The sequence below is a fragment of the Oryctolagus cuniculus genome, chromosome 3, assembly GCF_051225735.1.
Source record: "Oryctolagus cuniculus isolate XC-2025 breed Fujian yellow rabbit chromosome 3, ASM5122573v1, whole genome shotgun sequence".
Classification (NCBI taxonomy): domain Eukaryota; kingdom Metazoa; phylum Chordata; class Mammalia; order Lagomorpha; family Leporidae; genus Oryctolagus; species Oryctolagus cuniculus.
This window is the reverse complement of record NC_142869.1, coordinates 149720001-149739377: the sequence shown is the minus strand read 5'-3', so window position 1 is coordinate 149739377 and position 19377 is coordinate 149720001. Positions and strand designations below refer to the sequence as shown.

The 19377-nt window shown below is 38.7% G+C and overlaps 1 protein-coding gene across 42 annotated transcripts in view; it reads right to left on the bottom strand.

Moving 5' to 3' along the window:
• FOXP2 (forkhead box P2) overlaps positions 1-19377 on the bottom strand; it is a 651851-nt gene that overhangs the window by 53812 nt on the left and 578662 nt on the right. For 13 of the 42 annotated variants that reach the window (XR_016230715.1, XM_089327971.1, XM_089327973.1 and 10 more), the window contains 3 exon segments: positions 16572-16709; positions 15276-15458; positions 13571-13769 (listed from right to left, as the gene is read on the bottom strand). Coding sequence is in view for 39 of the 42 variants with exons in the window: in XM_070069839.2 (XP_069925940.2) it covers positions 13571-13769; positions 15276-15458; positions 16572-16709 (520 nt within the window). In the remaining 3 variants the exon portion in view is untranslated. 42 annotated transcript variants of the gene reach the window in all.

Here is a 19377-nt window from a genome sequence, read left to right as displayed (position 1 = left end):
TCTTCCAGGTCTCCCAGTGGGTGCAGAGGTCCACACAGTTAGATCATCTTGCACTGCTTTCCCAGAGACATTAGCAAGAAGCTGGATCAGAAGTGGGGCAACTGGAACTCAAACTGGTGCCCACATGGGATGCTGGTGTCACAGGTGGTAGCTTTACGCACAATGCCGGCCATTTTACTTATTGCTAGCATTAAGTTTTTATGAAGGACTAAAAAAGAGATGATTTCAGAAATAACACATACTGAGAAAATGAAAAGAAATTAAATTCAGGAGGGAAGAAATGTCAGGGAAAAATAGTAGCATGGTTCAGAAGGAAAGGATATATATATATATATTTTTTTTTTTTTTTGACAGGCTGAGTGGACAGTGAGAGAGAGAGACAGAGAGAAAGGTCTTCCTTTGCTGTTGGTTCACCCTCCAATGGCCGCCGCGGCTGGTGCGCTGCGGCCGGCCCACCGCGCTGATCCGATGGCAGGAGCCAGGAGCCAGGTGCTTTTCCTGGTCTCCCATGGGGTGCAGGGCCCAAGCACCTGGGCCATCCTCCACTGCACTCCCTGGCCACAGCAGAGAGCTGGCCTGGAAGAGGGGCAACCTGGACAGAATCCGGCGCCCCAACCGGGACTAGAACCTGGTGTGCCGGCGCCACTAGGCGGAGGATTAGCCTAGTGAGCCGCGGCGCCGGCCTAGGAAAGGATATTTTTGACAGTTATCTGGTTATTTTAATCTTTCTTGGACAGGCAAACTGAAGAACTAAGTTCCATTTTGGGGTTCTCGATAAACCAGTATCCTACGTACATGGATCAACTAAGCATACTATCTAAACTTCCTTCTATCTTTGACTGATGGTAGAGTAACAACCAACTTAATTCATTCCTTCAGATTATGTAAATTTACCTGATCTTGTAAAAATGAAAATAGAAAAGCTAGACAGGGTCCCTTAGTTTTTTTTTTTTTTTTTAATTTGACAGGTACAGTTATAGACAGTCAGAGAGAGACAGAGAGAAAGGTCTTCCTTTCCATTGGTTCACTCCCCAAATGGCCGTTACAGCTGGCACAGCACCAATCTGAAGCCAGGAGCCAGGTGCTTCCTCCTGGTCTCCCATGCAGGTGCAGGAGCCCAAGCACTTGGGCCATCCTCCACTGCACTCCCGGGCCACAGCAGAGAGCTGGACTGGAAGAGGAGCAACCAGGACTAGAACCCGGCGCCCATATGGGCTGCTAGCACCGCAGGCAGATGATTAACCTAGTGAGTCACGGCACCGGCCTGTGGTCCCTTAGTTTTTAACTATAATTTTGAAATGAGGTATTGAGAGAGTGTTATTTATAGTAGTTGACTTAGGGCCGGCGCTGCGGCTCACTAGGCTAATCTAGTCCCGGTCGGGGTGCCGGATTCTGTCCCGGTTGCACCTCTTTCAGGCCAGCCCTCTGCTGTGGTCAGGGAGTGCAGTGGAGGATGGCCCAGGTGTTTGGGCCCTGCACCCCATGGGAGACCAGGAAAAGCACCTGGCTCCTGGCTCCTGCCATCGGATCAGTGAGGTGCGCTGGCCGCAGCGCACCAGCCGCGGCGGCCATTGGAGGGTGAACCAACGGCAAAAGGAAGACCTTTCTCTCTGTCTCTCTCTCTCACTGTCCACTCTGCCTGTCAAAAAAAAAAATTAGTTAAAAATAAATAAATAAAAAAATATATAGTAGTTGACTTATAAAATAGTCCTTATATGAGTATGTGCCAGCCAAGTACCATGCCTTTGTTTTTCATATGCTTTATGCTCTTTAACCCTCGTTTTTTTTTTTTAATTATTTATTTACTTGAGAAGTACAGTTACAGGCAGAGAGGGGAAAGACAGAGAAAGAGGCCTTCCATCTACTGGCTCACTCCTCAAATGGCCACAATGGCCAGAGCTGGACTGATCTGAAGCCAGGTGCCTCTTCCGTATCTCACATGTGGGTGCTGCGGCCTTAGCACTTGGGACCATCTTCCAATGCTTTCCCAGGCCATCATCAGGCCTGGGAGCCACCAGAGCACTGACCCTGGTCACAAAGTTTATATATGGTAAAGCTGTTATATAACTCGAGGAAGTCTGGCTTGAGTTCCTTTGATATTAGAATACAATATTAAGAAAATATTAAGACTACTGAGTAAAGTTATACAGAGGAGATGAACCTGTAATTATCATTATTATCATTTTTGAGCATTTACTATATTTTGGTACCTTATTAAATTCCTTAAATTCATTATCTCAGTTAATCTCACTTAAGGTTAGGAATCCTTATATTTTACAGATGAGCACAAAGAGGCTCTAAAAGGTTAAAAATTTGCCCCAAATCTTTCAACTCATTTCCAGTGGATAAATTTCAGATTCAATGTCCTGAATCTACAAGTCTATGTCCTTTACTGTGATCTAAAACACCGAGCATAGAGATAGAACTGCTACTTAAACTATCCACCCAGACCTTGTTCCCCTACCTAACACATATCTATATGAGATGCTAGAGTGATGTTGATTAGTCAAGAGATGTGTGGTGTAGGGTGGGTTGAAACAGGGAGTGGGGAACAAGGGCAAAATAACAATATGATGGTGATACAGTGAACTCTCTCAACCTCACATCCCTGCAAGTGGAAGAATCCCTGATCTAGACATAGTGGTAAGCAAGCAACAGCACCACCACTGTCACTGTTTCAAACATAATTTCTGATCAGAGAGGTAACTTTAAATTGCTATGCCTACCATAATTTAACAGAGGTAGTTTCACCAAAAGCTATCAGTTCAGTGATTCTGGTTCTTCAAGAGTTTAAGACACAGCCTGAGACTTAATTGAAAAATTGAAAATGGATCTTAGTGGAGAATGGGACTGGAAATGGGAGAGGGAGGAGAAAGAGGGGTGGGAGTGTGGATGGGAGGGCAGGTATGATGGGAAGAATCACAATATTCCTAAAGTTGTACTTATGAAATGCATGAAGTTTGTATTCCTTAAATAAAAGGTTTCTATGGAAAAAAAAAAGAAAAGATAGGATAAGGTCAGTCTGTGATGTAGCGGGTAAATTCAGCACCCACTTGGATGCCGATTTGAGTCCCTGATGCTCCACTTCCAATTTGGCTTCCTGCTAATGTACCTGGGGAAGTAGCAGAAGATAGCCCAAGTACTTGGGCCTTGGCACCCTCCTGGGAGACCCAGAAGCTCTTGGCTCCTGGCTTACTATAGACCCAGCACTGGCCATTGTGGCCACTTGGGGAGTGAACCAGCAGATGGAAAAGCTCTCTCTTCCCTCTCTCTGTCCTTTTCTCTCCTTCTGTAACTCTGCCTTTCAAATAAATAAATAAATCTTCTTTTTTAAAAGAAAGGATAACAGGTTTTAAAAACTAGTTTTTCTATAAGAATAGCGTGGATATATGAATACAGGTATTTTCTCTGTTATACAAGAAACACTTTTCCTATAAGGATAATTAATTATTGCTTTAATTCTAGCTTTAACTAGAAACCTGAGACTTTTAGGATTGTGCCTCTGGTTACATATCTGTAGGTGTTACGTGTCCATCAATGAGTCCTTTTTGGTGATCACATCAGCATGTCTTCTGCATCAGAACTCTCACCATCTACCTGCTACCTGCTGCCTCTGCTTCACCATCAACTGTTGCCTGGACTGATGCTGGAACTTCTACCTGTGTTCCCGCTTTTACCTTGCCTTGAATATATATGGATTTACTCTTCATATGGCAGCCAAAAATTATGTCTTTAAACATAAATTGGGTCATTTCAGTTCCTAAGCAAACCTCCAAAGTCTTTCAAGGACTCAGGAAAAATATAGCAAGAAAAAACAAAAGCAACAAAACAATCCTTACTGTGGCCTATTTGGTGTTATGTTTATTGTTCAGTCGTTTCTTTTCTCTCTGACCTCATCCATCATTCTCTATCGACATTTCGATTTATTGTATCTACCTTCGGCTACTTCTTCAAAGAATAAAAGTTTCTTCCCCTTTCCAGCCTCTGCACTGGCTGCTCCCAAGCCCTGGCTACTCTTGATCATTGCATGGCTTCCCCTCTTTGTTTACTTAGGTCATTCAGAGGTCACCTTCTCTGAGAAGTCTTTGGCCACACTCTAAGTCACTGCACTTCCACACCCTACCTTCTAGCATTCCTTAACTCCTCACTCTACTTTATTATTTTTTGCAGTTTTTATCTGTTTAAGAAATTCAATATCTATCTATCTACCTACCTGCCTATATCTATCCATATATCTATCTATTATCTATCATCTATCTATGCTGTTTCCATCTATCTGTTTACTTCTTGTTAACAGCAGTTTTTTTCTCCACTACAGTTTATATCTCAGAAGAGTAGATACCCACTGGCTTGAGCAGTGCCTGGGAAGTGCTTAGTAAATGTTGACTTCATTGATTACAATGAAGTCATACAGTTCATACAGACATGGCAGTTCCCACATGGAAGTTGTGTTGCTCTTAAGGGATATTCTATTAATGAGCACTGCTATCTGTGAGACTAATGTCTAAAGAACAATAAATGATACTAGTTGATTCTAACAAATTGAGTGGCTAATAACATTTTATATCTTGGGTAAAGATTTAAATGATTTTATAGATCCTACCAGTTAGTGATATTAATAATTTAGTTTTTGAATTCTATTTATACCATGATTAATATCAGCATTCACTTACCTTCTAAAAGTAGACTTCCATGGTATTATTTATTGGTATTGAAAATTAGTGAAGTTGCCATGCTATTGCCATGATAAGGTAATAAATGCTGGGAACTTAGCAGGCACACAAAAAAGATTTAATAAACTGTTCGCTATACAGATAACATTTCTTAGTTAAATATAGAAGGAAATTGCTTTTGAATATTATGGTTAAGGGGCAGAGAATGAAAGTGATCAAGGAGTTTCTTCTTAGTAATAGTGACTCTCAAAAGTGCACACCAGAGTCACCTGGAGATATTCCAAAACATCCAGTGCCCTAACCACAGCCCAGGTCAACGAAACCATGATTCTGTGGGTGGGACACAGGCATCAGCAGTTTTTAAAACTCCACAGGTGACTCAAAATGCAGGTGATTCAAAATGCAGACAATCTGGCAAGAGAGTATTAAACAATACAATTACCTTGCTCTTAGAAGAAAGTTATCACATCTTAAGACTGTCTTTATCTGTTTTACAGATACCCAATATTTATAAACATGAAACTAGCTAATCAATTTTATAGCCTAGGCTTTACCAACTGATCTCTAGCCCATAACCCCCTTCCCTTTAAACTTCAGGCTTTCTGTTATTTCCTTGAAACCTTATCAGATTTCTCAGACCTTCCACATTCAAAACTAAGCTCCTGTTTAAATAGCTTCCCAAGCCCCCAAAACCCAACTAACTAACTTCTGCAGTTTTATTCATTCTGTTTTATTTTTCATTGTTTTTTACATGCCAGGCACTAAGTGCTTCACTCATGATCACTAACACCTTAAGTTGACATTATTATTTCTGTGGACTTTAATAAATCAGTGCCAGACTTTATAGATGGAGGGCACCAACACAGGAGAAGTTAAGTACTAGCTCTAAAGCACATGGCAGAGCTTCCCTTACAGCTTCAGGCCATAACTCACAAATCTCCCTTAGGCTTCCATCCCTAGCCACCTGTCTAAAAGTTCAAATCCCCCAATTTCCCATTGTTGCTTTATTTTTTTTCCTATCTCTGCCTTTATTTGTCTCCTTGACACTCATCACTGCATTGTTTTCAACATATGTATTGCCTGTTTTCTACACTAAAATGTGTTGTCAATGATGGCAGGGATTTGGTCTGTTCTCTCACCGTAATATCCTGAGTGCTTATGAGAGTGCCTGTAGTGAGTGAAACTCAATGAGTATTACTTGAAAGTCATTTTCAACTGGACCAGAACACTCATCTGCTAGCAGACATGCTCTGAGCATCAGCGGGCCAGGACACTGGAAAATAGGAGCCAACTTCTATCTTAAGTGAAGATTATTTGGTTTCTCTTCATAGCTTATTTCAAGGATATATACAACACTAGCACTAAAAGGTTTATAGCTGTGTAATTTTAAATTTCTAAAACCAAAAACAATTGAGAAGCCCTATTCTGCTTTTGGATAATGACGGGCTTATTCTTATTCACTGCCACTACTACAAATAAGCATTGAAAGATTTGTTTTCACAGGAGTTGAGTGAACAAAAAGATGTCTTCTTAATCAAATTGCATATAATACCATAGAAAAGCAATTTAAAAATAATTCTATAATCCTGCATTCAGAGTCTGTGGAATAACTATAAAGTGCCAAGCACTGTGCTAAGAATTAATTAAAATTTGATAATTCATATGTAGATTATACATCCTTTGGCACACAAGGCTGGAAATTTTCCATGATTTCACTTATTGGTAAAAATCTCATTAGTAGTTTTTTATTCAAAAATAAAAGACTTTTTCAACATCCTTTCCTTTTCTCTGCACAGTAACTTTTTAAAGCTAAATAACTTTTATATATCATGATGCAAAGGAAGTCTACTGAGACCTTTTAGTAATGAATTTAGTAATGTACTGTGCTCTGCTTATTTTCCAGGATTACTTATAATAAAAATGAATTTTGGTAGAAGTATTTTATCACATACTTTGTTAAGCCAAATTGATAGTCAAGCCTTTACTTCTAATTATTGCATCATGTACACTTAACTTCTCACCTTAAATTTTATATTTTGAAAAACTAAGTATACTTGCATGGCCAAAACAGTTCAATGCCAGCGAAGGATATACACTGTCAAAGTAAATTTCCCTCCCAACCTTTGTCCCCGGGTGCTCCTCTCCACTCTCTGAAGTATTTCTCAGAGCTCTAAGTGCCCATTCCCAACTTGGCAAACCCAATATGCTACTGATTTAGATTTGCCAACTATCACCCAAAGATATGCCAGCCTTTAAAACGCATGTATAGGGGCAGGTGTCTGGCATAGCCATTAAGCTGCCACTTGGGATGCCTATATCCCATCCTGGAGTGCCTGGATTTTTTGAGGTCCAGTTCAACTCAGAATTCTAGTGTTTTGTTGACATGTGCCTTTGGAGACTGCAGGAGATGGCTCATAAACTTGGGTTCCTGATACTCACAAAGGAGACTCAGAATGAGTTCTTAGCTACTGGCTTTGTCCTGGCCCAGTCTTGCCTATTGTAAGCAGTTGATGGAATGAACGAGCAATTGTGGGCTCTCTTTTTCTCAAATTAATAAACAGTACAGACAACAATAAAATGCATGTCTAGTGAGAAGTGAATCAAATGCACATTTTGTCCAAATGCTAAATTATAGAGAATAAAAATACGTATTTGGTTAAAACTGAGACCAAAGAAAAGTTTCTCCACCAAAGAAGAAAGTTCATCTGATGTGTGTGTGTGTGTACATTTTTAAAGTCTGAACTTTTATTTTAAAACAATACTTTTAATGGTTTTCTAAACATGATATTTTAATGTGGCAAAGTAGCATTTTGAATCTTCCTCACAATAAGAATTTCCAGGGGCTGGCATTGTGGCACAGCAGGTTAAGCTGCCACCTGTTATGCTGGCTTCCCATATGGCGCCAGTTTGTGTCCTAGTTGCTCCACATCGGATCCAGCTCCCTGCTAAGGTTCCTGGGAAAGCAACAGAAGATGGCCCAAGTGTGTGGCCCTGCCACCCATGTGGTAGACCTGGATGAAGCTTCTGGCTCCTGGCATTGGCCTGGCAAAGCCCTGGCCATTGCGGCCATTTGGGGAATGCACTAGTAGATGGAAGATCTCCCTGTCTCTCCTCCTCACTCTGTAACTCTGTCTAATAAGTAATTACTTATTTTTAAAAAGATGTAAGGAAAAGGCATCAGGAAACTGGAAATTTAAAAAAAGAGGTGGATGAGAGGTAGCATCATGGCATAGAGAATAGACAGTTAAGCTGCCACCTGCAATGCCTGCATCCCATATGGGCACCAGTTCGAGTCCCCGATGCTTTACTTCTGATACAGTTCCCTGATAATGTGCTTGGGAAAAGCAGCAGATGATGATCCAAATGCTTGGGCCCCTGCCACCCACATGGAAGACCTGGATGAAGCTCCTGGCTCCCAGCTTTGGCATGGCCCAGCACTGGCTGTTGAGGTTCTGGGGAGTGAACCAGTGGAAGGAAGATCTCACTCTCTGTCTCTCTATCTCTCTTTGTAACTCTGACTTTCAAATAAATAAATCTTTAAAAAATATTTTCCAAGTAAAACCTTAAAAAAACTTAGTTAAACTAAATCTATTTTAATGATATATTTTTAAAAAAACTTAGTTAAACTAAATCTATTTTAATGTTATGTATTCTACTCAGTAAACAACTCTACAATTAGAATTATTATGGAATCTCAAATGTTCTACCATATTTATATTTTCTCAAAACCTAACTCCATACACCTTAATATTTATCTCAACACACTCAACATTTATTTAGTTACTTATAAGTTAGTGTTTATGTGGAAAATCAAAGCATTCACACAAAATCTGCAGCATTATTCTTGCAATAATAAAAATATATTTAAATTTCAACTCACAGAGTTTCAGCATACACTGCCCCAAAAGAGTTTTTTTCTTCTGAGTTACAAATATAGACTTTCTTGTATTTAGAAATGGTAAAACAGGCCTTTGGCTGTTTAGACTCCTTTAAGCAGAGGTGAAGTAAGTCAGATAGCTGCTAAACAGACAGCTAAATACTGAGTCTAGATGCAATCTTCAGCACACTCCTACTTCAGCATGAAAGATATTATTGTCAAAGTCAGAGTTGTGGCCCAGCACATTAAGCCTCCACGTGGGATGCCTGCATCCCATACTGGTGTGCTGGTTCAAGTGCAGCTGCTCTGTTTCTGGTCCAGCTCCCTGCTAATGAACCTGGGAAGGCAGCAGAAGGCTCACATGCTTGTGATCTTGCTACCCGCTAATGAGACCCACATGGAGTTGTGGCTCCTGGCCCCGGCCTGGCCCAGCTAGCTGTTATGACCATTTTGGAAGCAAACCATTGGATGAAAGATCTCATTTTCTCTGTCTCTCTTTCTCTCTCTCTCCCTCCCTCCCTCCCTCCCTCTATCTCCCTCTCTCTCTCCCTTTTCTTCCCTCCCTCCTGTTTCCCTGAGGCTCTATTTTCCAAATAAATAAATCAATATTTTTTAAAAGACCTTATTATATTTTATTTCAAAGCTATTTCAATTTCTTCCAACAGTTCTCTGATTCCAAGCTCATCTATTTATATAAAGTGCTATTTCAAAATAATGTGGACTGGATGGATTCTAGCATTCCTTGTTTAGTCTTTTATATTGTTATAAAACCTGATATTTTCAGTAACTTTTGGAAACTCAAAAATATGTAAAAAGTTGGAGTGAAATGAAGTGTCACCACACACATTTCAGGTGTATATCCATACATAGTTGTCCTCATCCCCAGGAGAAATACATCTCAGGGTCCCTAGCATATGCCTGAAACAACTGACAATACCAAGCCTTATCATTTCATGCCTTTTTTTATCTTAACTAAGCACTTACCACACACAGTGACTATCACTTTTATAGTCTGAGACACGAAGCCAAAGTTAGCACAGATTTCTTTTTCCCACTTGTTAATCTCATTGATGGAAGATTTCTTCTCATCATAGATTTTAGCAACCACGTCGTACAGTTTTTTCCCTTTCCCTAAGTCAAGAACTTTCCCTTTTTCACTCAATGCAAATCCTTTACCATTACTGTAGGGCATATGCATGCTGCCAGCAGCACAACGCTTGTGCTTTGAGGCATTTTTAAGTGAAATAAGGGTTTCCTCAATACAAACCTACAATGCCATGGCAATCAGTATGACAACTGAGTGAGATTCGCTGAATGAAAGGATGATTTCACATCCTAGGCAAAACTGTGTGAGATTCCATAATGCTACTCAGAAAGCAAGCAACCAAAAGCTTATGAAGTGCTTATTTCTGGGGCTTTTCACTTCATATTTTGGACTGTGGTTGACCACCGGTAACTGGAACTTCAGAAAGTGAAGCTGTAGAGAATGGGGAACTACTGCATTCAGTCAACCTGCATCTGTGGTGTGTATTAGGATATACACATTTTTACTGATGTCAAAAGCATATCAAAGTTTAAATTGAATAATTTGATGTTTCCTAACCAGCAGATCATTTTAACAGGTCAATAAAATGGGTCACTCAGTTTAATTACTGGTTGATATATAAATTATTCTATCAATATGTTAAAGAGCTTTATAATCAGTCTATTATTCAGGATTGATTTACAAGTCTATCCTTTTTTATTTGACTTCTGTGTACCCACTGTCATTCCATAAGCAAACCATATACATACCTAAGAGATGGTAATTTGATAGCCTATTTATATTAAAATCCAATGTAATAATAATATTCATGATAGTTTAATATATGGAATAATTTTTGTTGAAATGACACAATATAATTGTAGAGAAAAATTGTAAATCTATTCAAAAAATTGTAAATATAATTCAAAAATTATTATGTTTGTTATTTCTGATTTAACATACTTTTATATAATTTAAGAAGTTTTAATCTGAATAATAGTATGAAGAAGGTGTGTCAAATTATGAGGACAAATAAAATATGGTGGGCAGACATTGCACTCAGGGCCTATGTGCGTAGCTTGGGGAAGATATAGACAAAATTGACAGAGATCTTTCATCTTCTGGTTCATTCTCCAAACATTTGCATCAGCCAGGGCTGGGCTACATGGAAATCATGAGTCTGGAACTCAATTCAGGTCTACTACATGGTGGCAGGGACCCAAGTCCTTGAGCTCTCACAAGGTGCACATTAACAGGAAGCTGATGTCAGAAGTGGAGCTGCCACTGCAACCTTGACATTCCAGTAAGGGATGGAGGCATCCCAAGAGTGTCTTCACTATTGCACCAAATGCCCCCTTGTTATGTTTACTTTAAATCATGTCTAGATCACTTGCAGTATCTAATGCCACGTAAATGCTTTGTAAGTAGCTGTTTTACTGTATTTATTACTTAGGGAACAATAAGAAGAAAAAAGTCTGTGAATGTTCAGTACATACACAATGTTTTTTTCTGAATATTTTTGCTCTGCAGTTAGTTGAATCCATGGATCCAGCCTCCACCCAACAAAGGGCTGACTCTATGTTCCTTTACAGTAGCAGATATGTCTGACACATTCTGTCTGTTTGACTGGTGGGTCTCCACAACGAAACTTTTCAAACTCAATCATCTAAACAGTAAGAAAAATGTGATGATGACTCCCACTTATATGGTTTACAGGACATGAATACAAACTTCGGGCAGTAAACCCATTAAACTTGTGACCCTATACTTATTCAAGTAGGCTTTTCCACCTTTATTCATGGAAACATGTTTTTGTTATTTCATCATTTTATTTAAAATATAAATTTTCTGGTCAAATCCAGATCTGTTTTCAGACAATATACTACTTCCTTTCCCTAAATGTTCTCTATTCTGTGCATTTTATCTCTCATATGGCTCATGGAGAGCAAAAAATAGGAGAAAAGGGGTAAAAGATAATTTTGTAAAGAAAGTCTAGAAATAAGAGAATATGAATATTAGAATCACTACATCATAATAAATTCCACTTTTTGATGAGAGCTCTTTTGCTTGTTTTGGAGGATGGTAGTTAAACAAATGCATTTTAAATGAATCACACTGTGTTTCTACACATATTTTAAAATTTCTTGAAATGTTTGCATAAGTTTTAATAAAATAAGATTATGGATCATACTTTGGTATTAGGAAGATAGTCATATAATTAGATCCTAAATACAGATTTTATTTAAATTTTAGTGAAATAAAGCAATGCAATGAACTTACTGCTTTGTTTTAGTGTAGCTTCTTCCAAAGACATCAATGTTTATATTGAATTAATTTATAAATTTCTACTATTTGTTTTACCTGGTTTCTTTTCTTTTTAAAAAAGTGTATTTGAAAGGCAGAGAAATAGAGATAGAGAGAGATCTTCCTTTGCTGGAACACTTCCATACACATGTAAGACCTGGGGCGGGGCCATACCAAAGCCAGGAGTCCAGAATTCCATCTGTGTCTCCTACATGCATGGCAGGGATCCAAGCACCTGAGCTACACCTGCTGCCACCCAGGGTGTGCATTAGCAGGCAGCTGGAACTAGAAGAAAAGCTGGCACTTGAACCCAAGCACTCTGACATGGGATGCAGGCATTCCAGGTAGCACCTCAAACACTGTGCCAAATGCTTGCCTCACCTTATTTCTTCATTTCTCCTTAAACTGTATTTATATTCCCTAAGAGCCATATTTTGAAAACAGGACATTGTTGTATGATGCCTATGATTTATTCCAATTATCTTCAAAATAATTCTGAAAAAATGAGTTTATTGTTTCATTTTTCTTTCCCTATTTAAAATTTATCTTTCTTGGTTTCCTTGGAGTACCTGAATCAAGTAAATTGGAAAATCTAAAGTCAAGTGCAAGAGGAAAATTTGGAAATATAAGGCAATGAATGAGGCAGTAATTTGCCAAATAAAAATATTTATCACCATATTTTTATTTCATGCCCCATAAAACAATGATCATGTTGCGTTATAAAGACTGGGTTTTATTTGGTCACTTTTTGTCTATTTAATTGTTCTTGATTTTCTGTAGTGTTTCCCATAGAGTCACCAAAGTGTCTAAGCAATTACTACTATAATGTGAACCCTTCTGTGACCAGTATAATTCATTTGTATTAAAGTACATTTGTATTAATGTGTGTTCCAACAAAACCCAAATGCAAATAAGGATATCCTTTTACAAAGTTCAATGATTTATGACTTTGAGCTAAATGGAGAATTTAGCACACAAAATCATTTGTTTACCATTACTTTCTATGCTACTTAAACTTCTTTCCATTTCCCAAATGTTGAAAACCAGTCATATATACAGTTATATTATGAGTATATACAGTTTTCTTATAGGAAAAGAAGTAAGAAAGCAGTTGACAGTTTTTTATATATATATATATTTATAATTCACATTACATGCCCATGCAATGGTATTTTCATGAAAACAGAATAAATATGGTCCCACAAAATGGGACGAGGTTCCACAAAGCATGACTTGGGATGTGCTCCACTAAGATCCGTGAGGCTTCTCTTTAATATGTGGAATCTTCAGCATGAAGATTCTTTTTATCAGTTGTCCACCCAAACTCTTTATCAGCTCATTACATTAAATGCAGTGCTGTCTGCCCTTCCAGTAATCCAATCTCCCACGGACCGGCTTGCAGCTACAATAGTGCGCTGCCCTTATAAATTATTTTCTGCCTATAAGACTACTACATATACATTTTAACATCCACCAAAACATTTGAAAGCAGTTTTATCGCCTACTTGAAAGCCTTGTGTCCTAAGATTTCTGAGCCTCTAGAAAATGGGCCGTACAACTATGTGACACTCATGTTTTAAAAACAACTTGAAGGTCATAAAAACCACCTCTCTCAAGGGATAAGGTAGACAGGCCATGAGATGGTAGAAAGCACAAGACTGGAAATGAGATGTGCACAACGCTGGTGGGTACCTTGAGGCAGCGACTGGACAGGAAGTGCCGCCTGGCCAGGTGGAATGGAGATGAGTCCCTGACGCTGAAGGCTGAGCAGATGCTGCTGCTGCTGGAGCTGTTGCATCTGGAGAAGCTGCTGCTGGAAGACAAGCTGCTGGGCGGCCAACTGCTGCTGCTGCTGCTGCTGTTGCTGCTGCTGCTGCTGCTGCTGCTGCTGCTGGCATCAGAAAACCCAAGCCAGTCAACAGCAGAGAACGCGCTCTGCACAAACAGTTCTCACACAGAGAAAACACACCCGACTTTCACTGCCTGGGTGAGTTTTCGGTCAGCCTGTGTTCAAAGTTCAGGGGTAGAATGTGAGCAAGTTCTAGATGTTCTGTTGCCTTTCTTTCAAATATTAAACAGCAACAGAGAACCAAGGAACTTGCATTTGTAAGGGTGTGGAACAAGATCTAGGAAGGGTTCAAACCGGTGTTTAATCAGTTTACTGCGGATAATAAATTTATCTAGACTAAAAAAATAACATTTAATAGAAACAATCAACTTCCACAACACTCTTCTTTTTTTTCCAACTGAGTAAGTTTGTTCTGCAGAGGTCTATGAATGTGGTCTCTGGTGATCTATTAGTAAACTGGGATGCAGCCTTTACAGGACAGGCCTGTTAGCTCTCTTTTCCTCTCCTCTCTTGTTGGAATATTTTAAAGGCAGAATTATGTTCAAGGCGAAAAAAAAGTGCCCTTATTATAAAGGAAAGTATAACTTCCAATTTTGTGAGGCATTACAAGACAAAGCAGAGTTCTTTGGACTCAGGAGGGTAGGAGATGGTGGTCACACTTCAGAGAAAGACAAGCTGCTGTGGAAGACCTTTCCTTTTTAGTTTGGGGAAAAGAGAAACTTCTGATGCGCTCACTGGAAAACAGACTGCATAATGGAGCAAGTCATGTGGATTGCCCAAAGCCTCCGGAGAAATAAGGGAGCAATTTCTATTCTGTAGTTGATGGCTGTCTGAAATTCTATTCACAAATCCAAACAGAAACAAAGCCTCAGGAGGTCAAAACTGTTTCCTGTACGTTTGCATAATGGGCAGCTTGAAGACAACGGTTCTGATACCTGCTGATCAATTTAACTACTTCAACATGTTTTGTTTGTATTATGTTTATATTTGATGCAGTTTGCTGACAAGTGCAAGCTAGGCCTGAGAAGCCAGCTTGTCAGTTTGATTTATGAGCATATCAAACTGTAACTTTCTGCTCACCACTCCAAACCTACAGTAGCAGTTCATTAATCAGGGGCCTGTGACTTTGAAATCTGTACTCAACCAGCTTCTCCCTAGTCTCCCCACCCCCAACAATGGCCTAAATTTGCATGCGTGTTCTCTGAGCTGCACCACTGAGAAAAATAAGGTTCCCTCACCAACTTAGCTTCCCAGTGAATACAAGATAATCAGTACTTTGTCCACTGCACAGCTTGCTCATTGTGCACTGTGATTCATTAGTGAGCATCAGACAACAGCAGCATTGGGTTGCAACTCTAAGTCCCATGCCACAAAAAAGGGAGAGCACGAGAGTTCTACAGTTACTGTTATTAAGCTCACTAAAAATATATAATACCGCATCTCTGACAGCAAGAGCCTCGTTATGGGAAGATCTAAGAGGATCCTTGCCTTTCAAAGCCCCTTCTCAACCTCATGCTATTCTCCAGCAATGAGATAACAGGGTCCTACCTCTTTTGCCTGCTTTCCAGGATGCTGCTGCTGCTGCTGTTGCTGCTGCTGCTGCTGCTGCTGCTGCTGCTGTTGCTGCTGCTGCTGCTGCTGCTGCTGTTGCTGCTGCTGCTGTTGCTGCTGCTGCAAAAGCTGAAGATGTAACTGCTCTTGCTGTTTCTTGTAAAACTCTTGTAGTTGTTGCTGAATAAACCATTTTGACTTTAATAAATAAAGGCAAAAGTTTCATGTATTATAAATCTCCTAAACTCTTCTAGATTGGCATATGGTAGTGTAGCCATTAAGCTTCACCTCACAAAAACAATAACCAAAAATATGCATTGGATTCAAAGAGACAGCTCTACATATATTTTTTTTTGCAAGGCAGCTCTGAAATTTTTCCAATCCAAAATCCAAAAATTCCTAAACAAAAGGGTATAGAAAACCTGTATTCTAAAGGGCCAGCGCCCAAGAAATCATCTAAAGTACATCTAAAGCCTTACTAGCATTTACAAGTAGGTTACACTCTACTATTTGTAAGAATCAAATTTAGCTCCATAAAAGCAAGTGACTAAATTTTGGGGGAAAATTTAACCCATCAAATGTTCAGGATAATGTCTCACAGAAATACAAGCAACCGGCCTGTAGCCATCATCATGGAAGATAGCAAAATAATTAAAATGTATAAGAATCAGATAAAGTGTATGATTTTCTCTTTGGTAAGTAAGTTTGTAACAAATCCCATTTATACAGACTCAAGGCTGCAATAAAGTACACATTAGGAACACTATTTTTGTTATTTTAAAAAGATAAACTTCATGAATCTGTACCTTAGCACCTAAACGTGTTCTAACAAGTAGATTTTTCTCTTCCTGAATGATGACTATATTTTGGTAAGCAGAAAGTTTGGATGTTCCTTCCTCCATTTCCACAAAATGGCCAGTTCAAACTTCATCCGTATTGAACTAAAGGAATGCTGAAGAGCTAGGAGTCCTAGAAGCAACAGTTACCTGAAAACTATGTTGGCACTTTTGTTGATCAGTCTCTAAATCAAAAGTACTTAAGCATTTGAATACCTAAAACTTGGTTTATTCTTTTTTCAAATTGCAACTCTCTGCTCTTATTCAAGAACTTAAACGAATTTAAAAAGACCAAGGAATCTGACTTTTCTTGACCAGCCCTCCAACTAAAATGTAGCATGTTTGTTCTAGTACGCTGACAGGCTGTCCCGCATGTTCCATGTGCCCACTGCACCGTCCACATGGGTGCACACCTTCTGAGCCAGCCTAGGACATCAGAGCAGGTTAGCCACATTACCTGTTGCAGCATGACCGCCTGCTGCTGCTGGAGCAGGGCTTGGAGCTGCTGAGGAGACAGGACTTGCTGCTGGAGGATCTGCTGCATTTGCTGAGGGGTCATCACCTGCGGGGTCATCATGGCCACTGACACAGGCACCTTCCACAGGTGGAGAGAGAGAAAGCCATCGTTAGGTGTCTGCGAGCTCAGCTCACAACCACGTGCCATTTCTCACAGTGTCTTTACACAATTTATACAGTTTATGTTAGTTGTTTCTTTGACAATAATATGAAAGCTGCACAGTACTTAAACACTAACTGTCAGGGGCATCGGCTCTCATCAGACTCCAGCTTATGCACCACACCTCTTACGTATAAGGTTAAGATGTCTGAGTTCTGGCTGGACAGATAAAATAAACAATCCCATGGCAACGCTCTCCATACTTCCTATCACTAATCGTCAGTGTCACAGTGCTATACGTGAAAAGCTTTTTGAAATGTTTCAAGGTACAATTAAAGTAAATCAACACGATTAAATGATTACAAATAATATAAACGGTCAGTAAAAAGCACATGTGTAGAACATACTTGCTGATGTAATACAATCACCATCGTTATAATATTTTACATATAACATATATTACACCAGAAAATAGTCATAATAGCGCATATTACCACATAAGCATATACATCTACTGGGTGTATATATACATATACAGGGAAACAGCTGCTGCAGATAGGCCCTCTGAAAGAAGGAATTATGAGCCTAGTATTGTAGCTGCATCTTTAAACATTTTCCTGTGTCAAGCACTGTATACCAGGAAGTCCAGAAACCTAAAGATCACTCAAAGCCTATTCATTAAACTGAAAAAAAATTCAAAGTATTTTTCTTAAACTTTACTTTTCTACCACTTCCTTTTTCTTCAATTTTCAGAGAACAAAAGGGACTCAAAGAAAGGAAAAATGGGGAGACAGAGAAAAATACAGAGGAAGAAAGGGATGCAATGAAAATAAAATATAAGGAAAAGCACAAGAGAACACTCGAGAGAGAGAAAGGATGTGGAGACACAAGGAAAAGACAGCAAAAGGGCCGAGTAGGAAAGCGCTGTGTAGCAGCTTGAGGCATGTGCACAGTTTGGAGGTGCCTGCACTGCAGGCAGGCCTTGCTCGTACTAACCAGTGCAAAACCAACTTGTCAAGTCACCAAGTTTGCAATCTTTTAAAAACAAATCACTTCCTTTCCTAGATAAAATAATCCACTTTTACTGTAAGTAAAAGCAAGTATTTATATAAATACTGCTCTAGAACAAATTTATGGGACAATGTCTTTGGATACAGAAAAAAAAATTAATAGACATGGTTCACAATTTATTTTGAGTCATTTTTTAATGCAGTTCAAACTTTTCCAGTCTTGCACTTTATGTCATAAAGAAAAAGAAATTAATAATGAATAAGGGGTCAGGAAAAAAAAGAAATCCAGGATAGATTAATTACTTTCTTTCAGAAAAAAAACCCTCATATTTAATTGTGAAAAATAGTCATGTCTTTTCTTTTTCCAGTGCTGACATCTTGAAACACGAATTAATTAGATCTAATTTTATAACAAGAATAAGAAACATTATGACAGAAAACAGTGATTTTCAAAAATATTTCTGGATTTTTAGCATATATTGACATACCTATAGATTATTATACTTGGATTTATCATAATAAGATATATATGTGGAGATCATAGATTGATAGAGAAATTACATTCATAGACATACACCATGTATACAGTTGGCCATATGATGGGAGGCTTGCCACACTGTCACTTAGCAGCCCATTGTCACTTTCAGCATATTAAGTGTTTTCACTTTATTTTACTCTATAAGTAAAATTACTTTATGTATATTCACAACCAATGAGCTTCATAATGAAAGACCTATGAAGGGACGCATGCAAGCATGTTGCAAGCTGACAGATATCAGCCCACACATATAACACAACTCTACAGTTTGCTCTGTGACTGATTTGTTGTATGATCAAATTTAATCAAGGTTTTCATCTTCACAGAGTTCTTTAGCCCTTTCTCTGTAAGTTGGATAAATTTTTAAATGTCTTTAGTGTCTTACAATTAATAGTGATGACATAAATATAACCATCATATCTAAACATCATGCATATTAAGTGCTCACATGCATGTGATATTTTGCAAATTTTAAGCACACTCTGGCCTTCCTTCTAGGAAACTAACAATTCACAGACATAAAGATATATAACTAATTGAATTCTCTGCTTCCAGAAGTAAAAAATCCACAAAAATAATTATATAGGTAGGAAAGCATAAGTACATTTCTGAGGGATTTCTAACACTACAAATAAGCCAATACTATTTGTCAATCCGTACACAAAAGCTCACCCCAAGTAAGACACATAAGGCTACTAAAGATTTAAATTATTTTAATGGACAGAATATTGGTTCTCCCTACAAGAAATGTCAGTTCTGTGTTTTATGTGGACTGCCCCATTTGCCTTGTTCAGATCAATAATTTCTAAAATGTAGAACCTTTCCATTTTTGTGACTAGTTTTAACTGACACACTTCCTTAAATCCTCCTGCATCACTTCTGTACGTCTCCCACTGCATTTCTTTAACTACCACAGCTACTCTAGGAATTCTCTGAAAAAAAAAATGAATAGAGACTAACTGAGACTATTCTGCTTACCAATATTTATACAGAAAAAAACAGCATCACGTTTTAGCAATCTACGAACAACTCTCTGGAATACACATACCTTAGCAAGTTCAGAATTAAAATTAAGAAAATATTTTCACTACATATATAA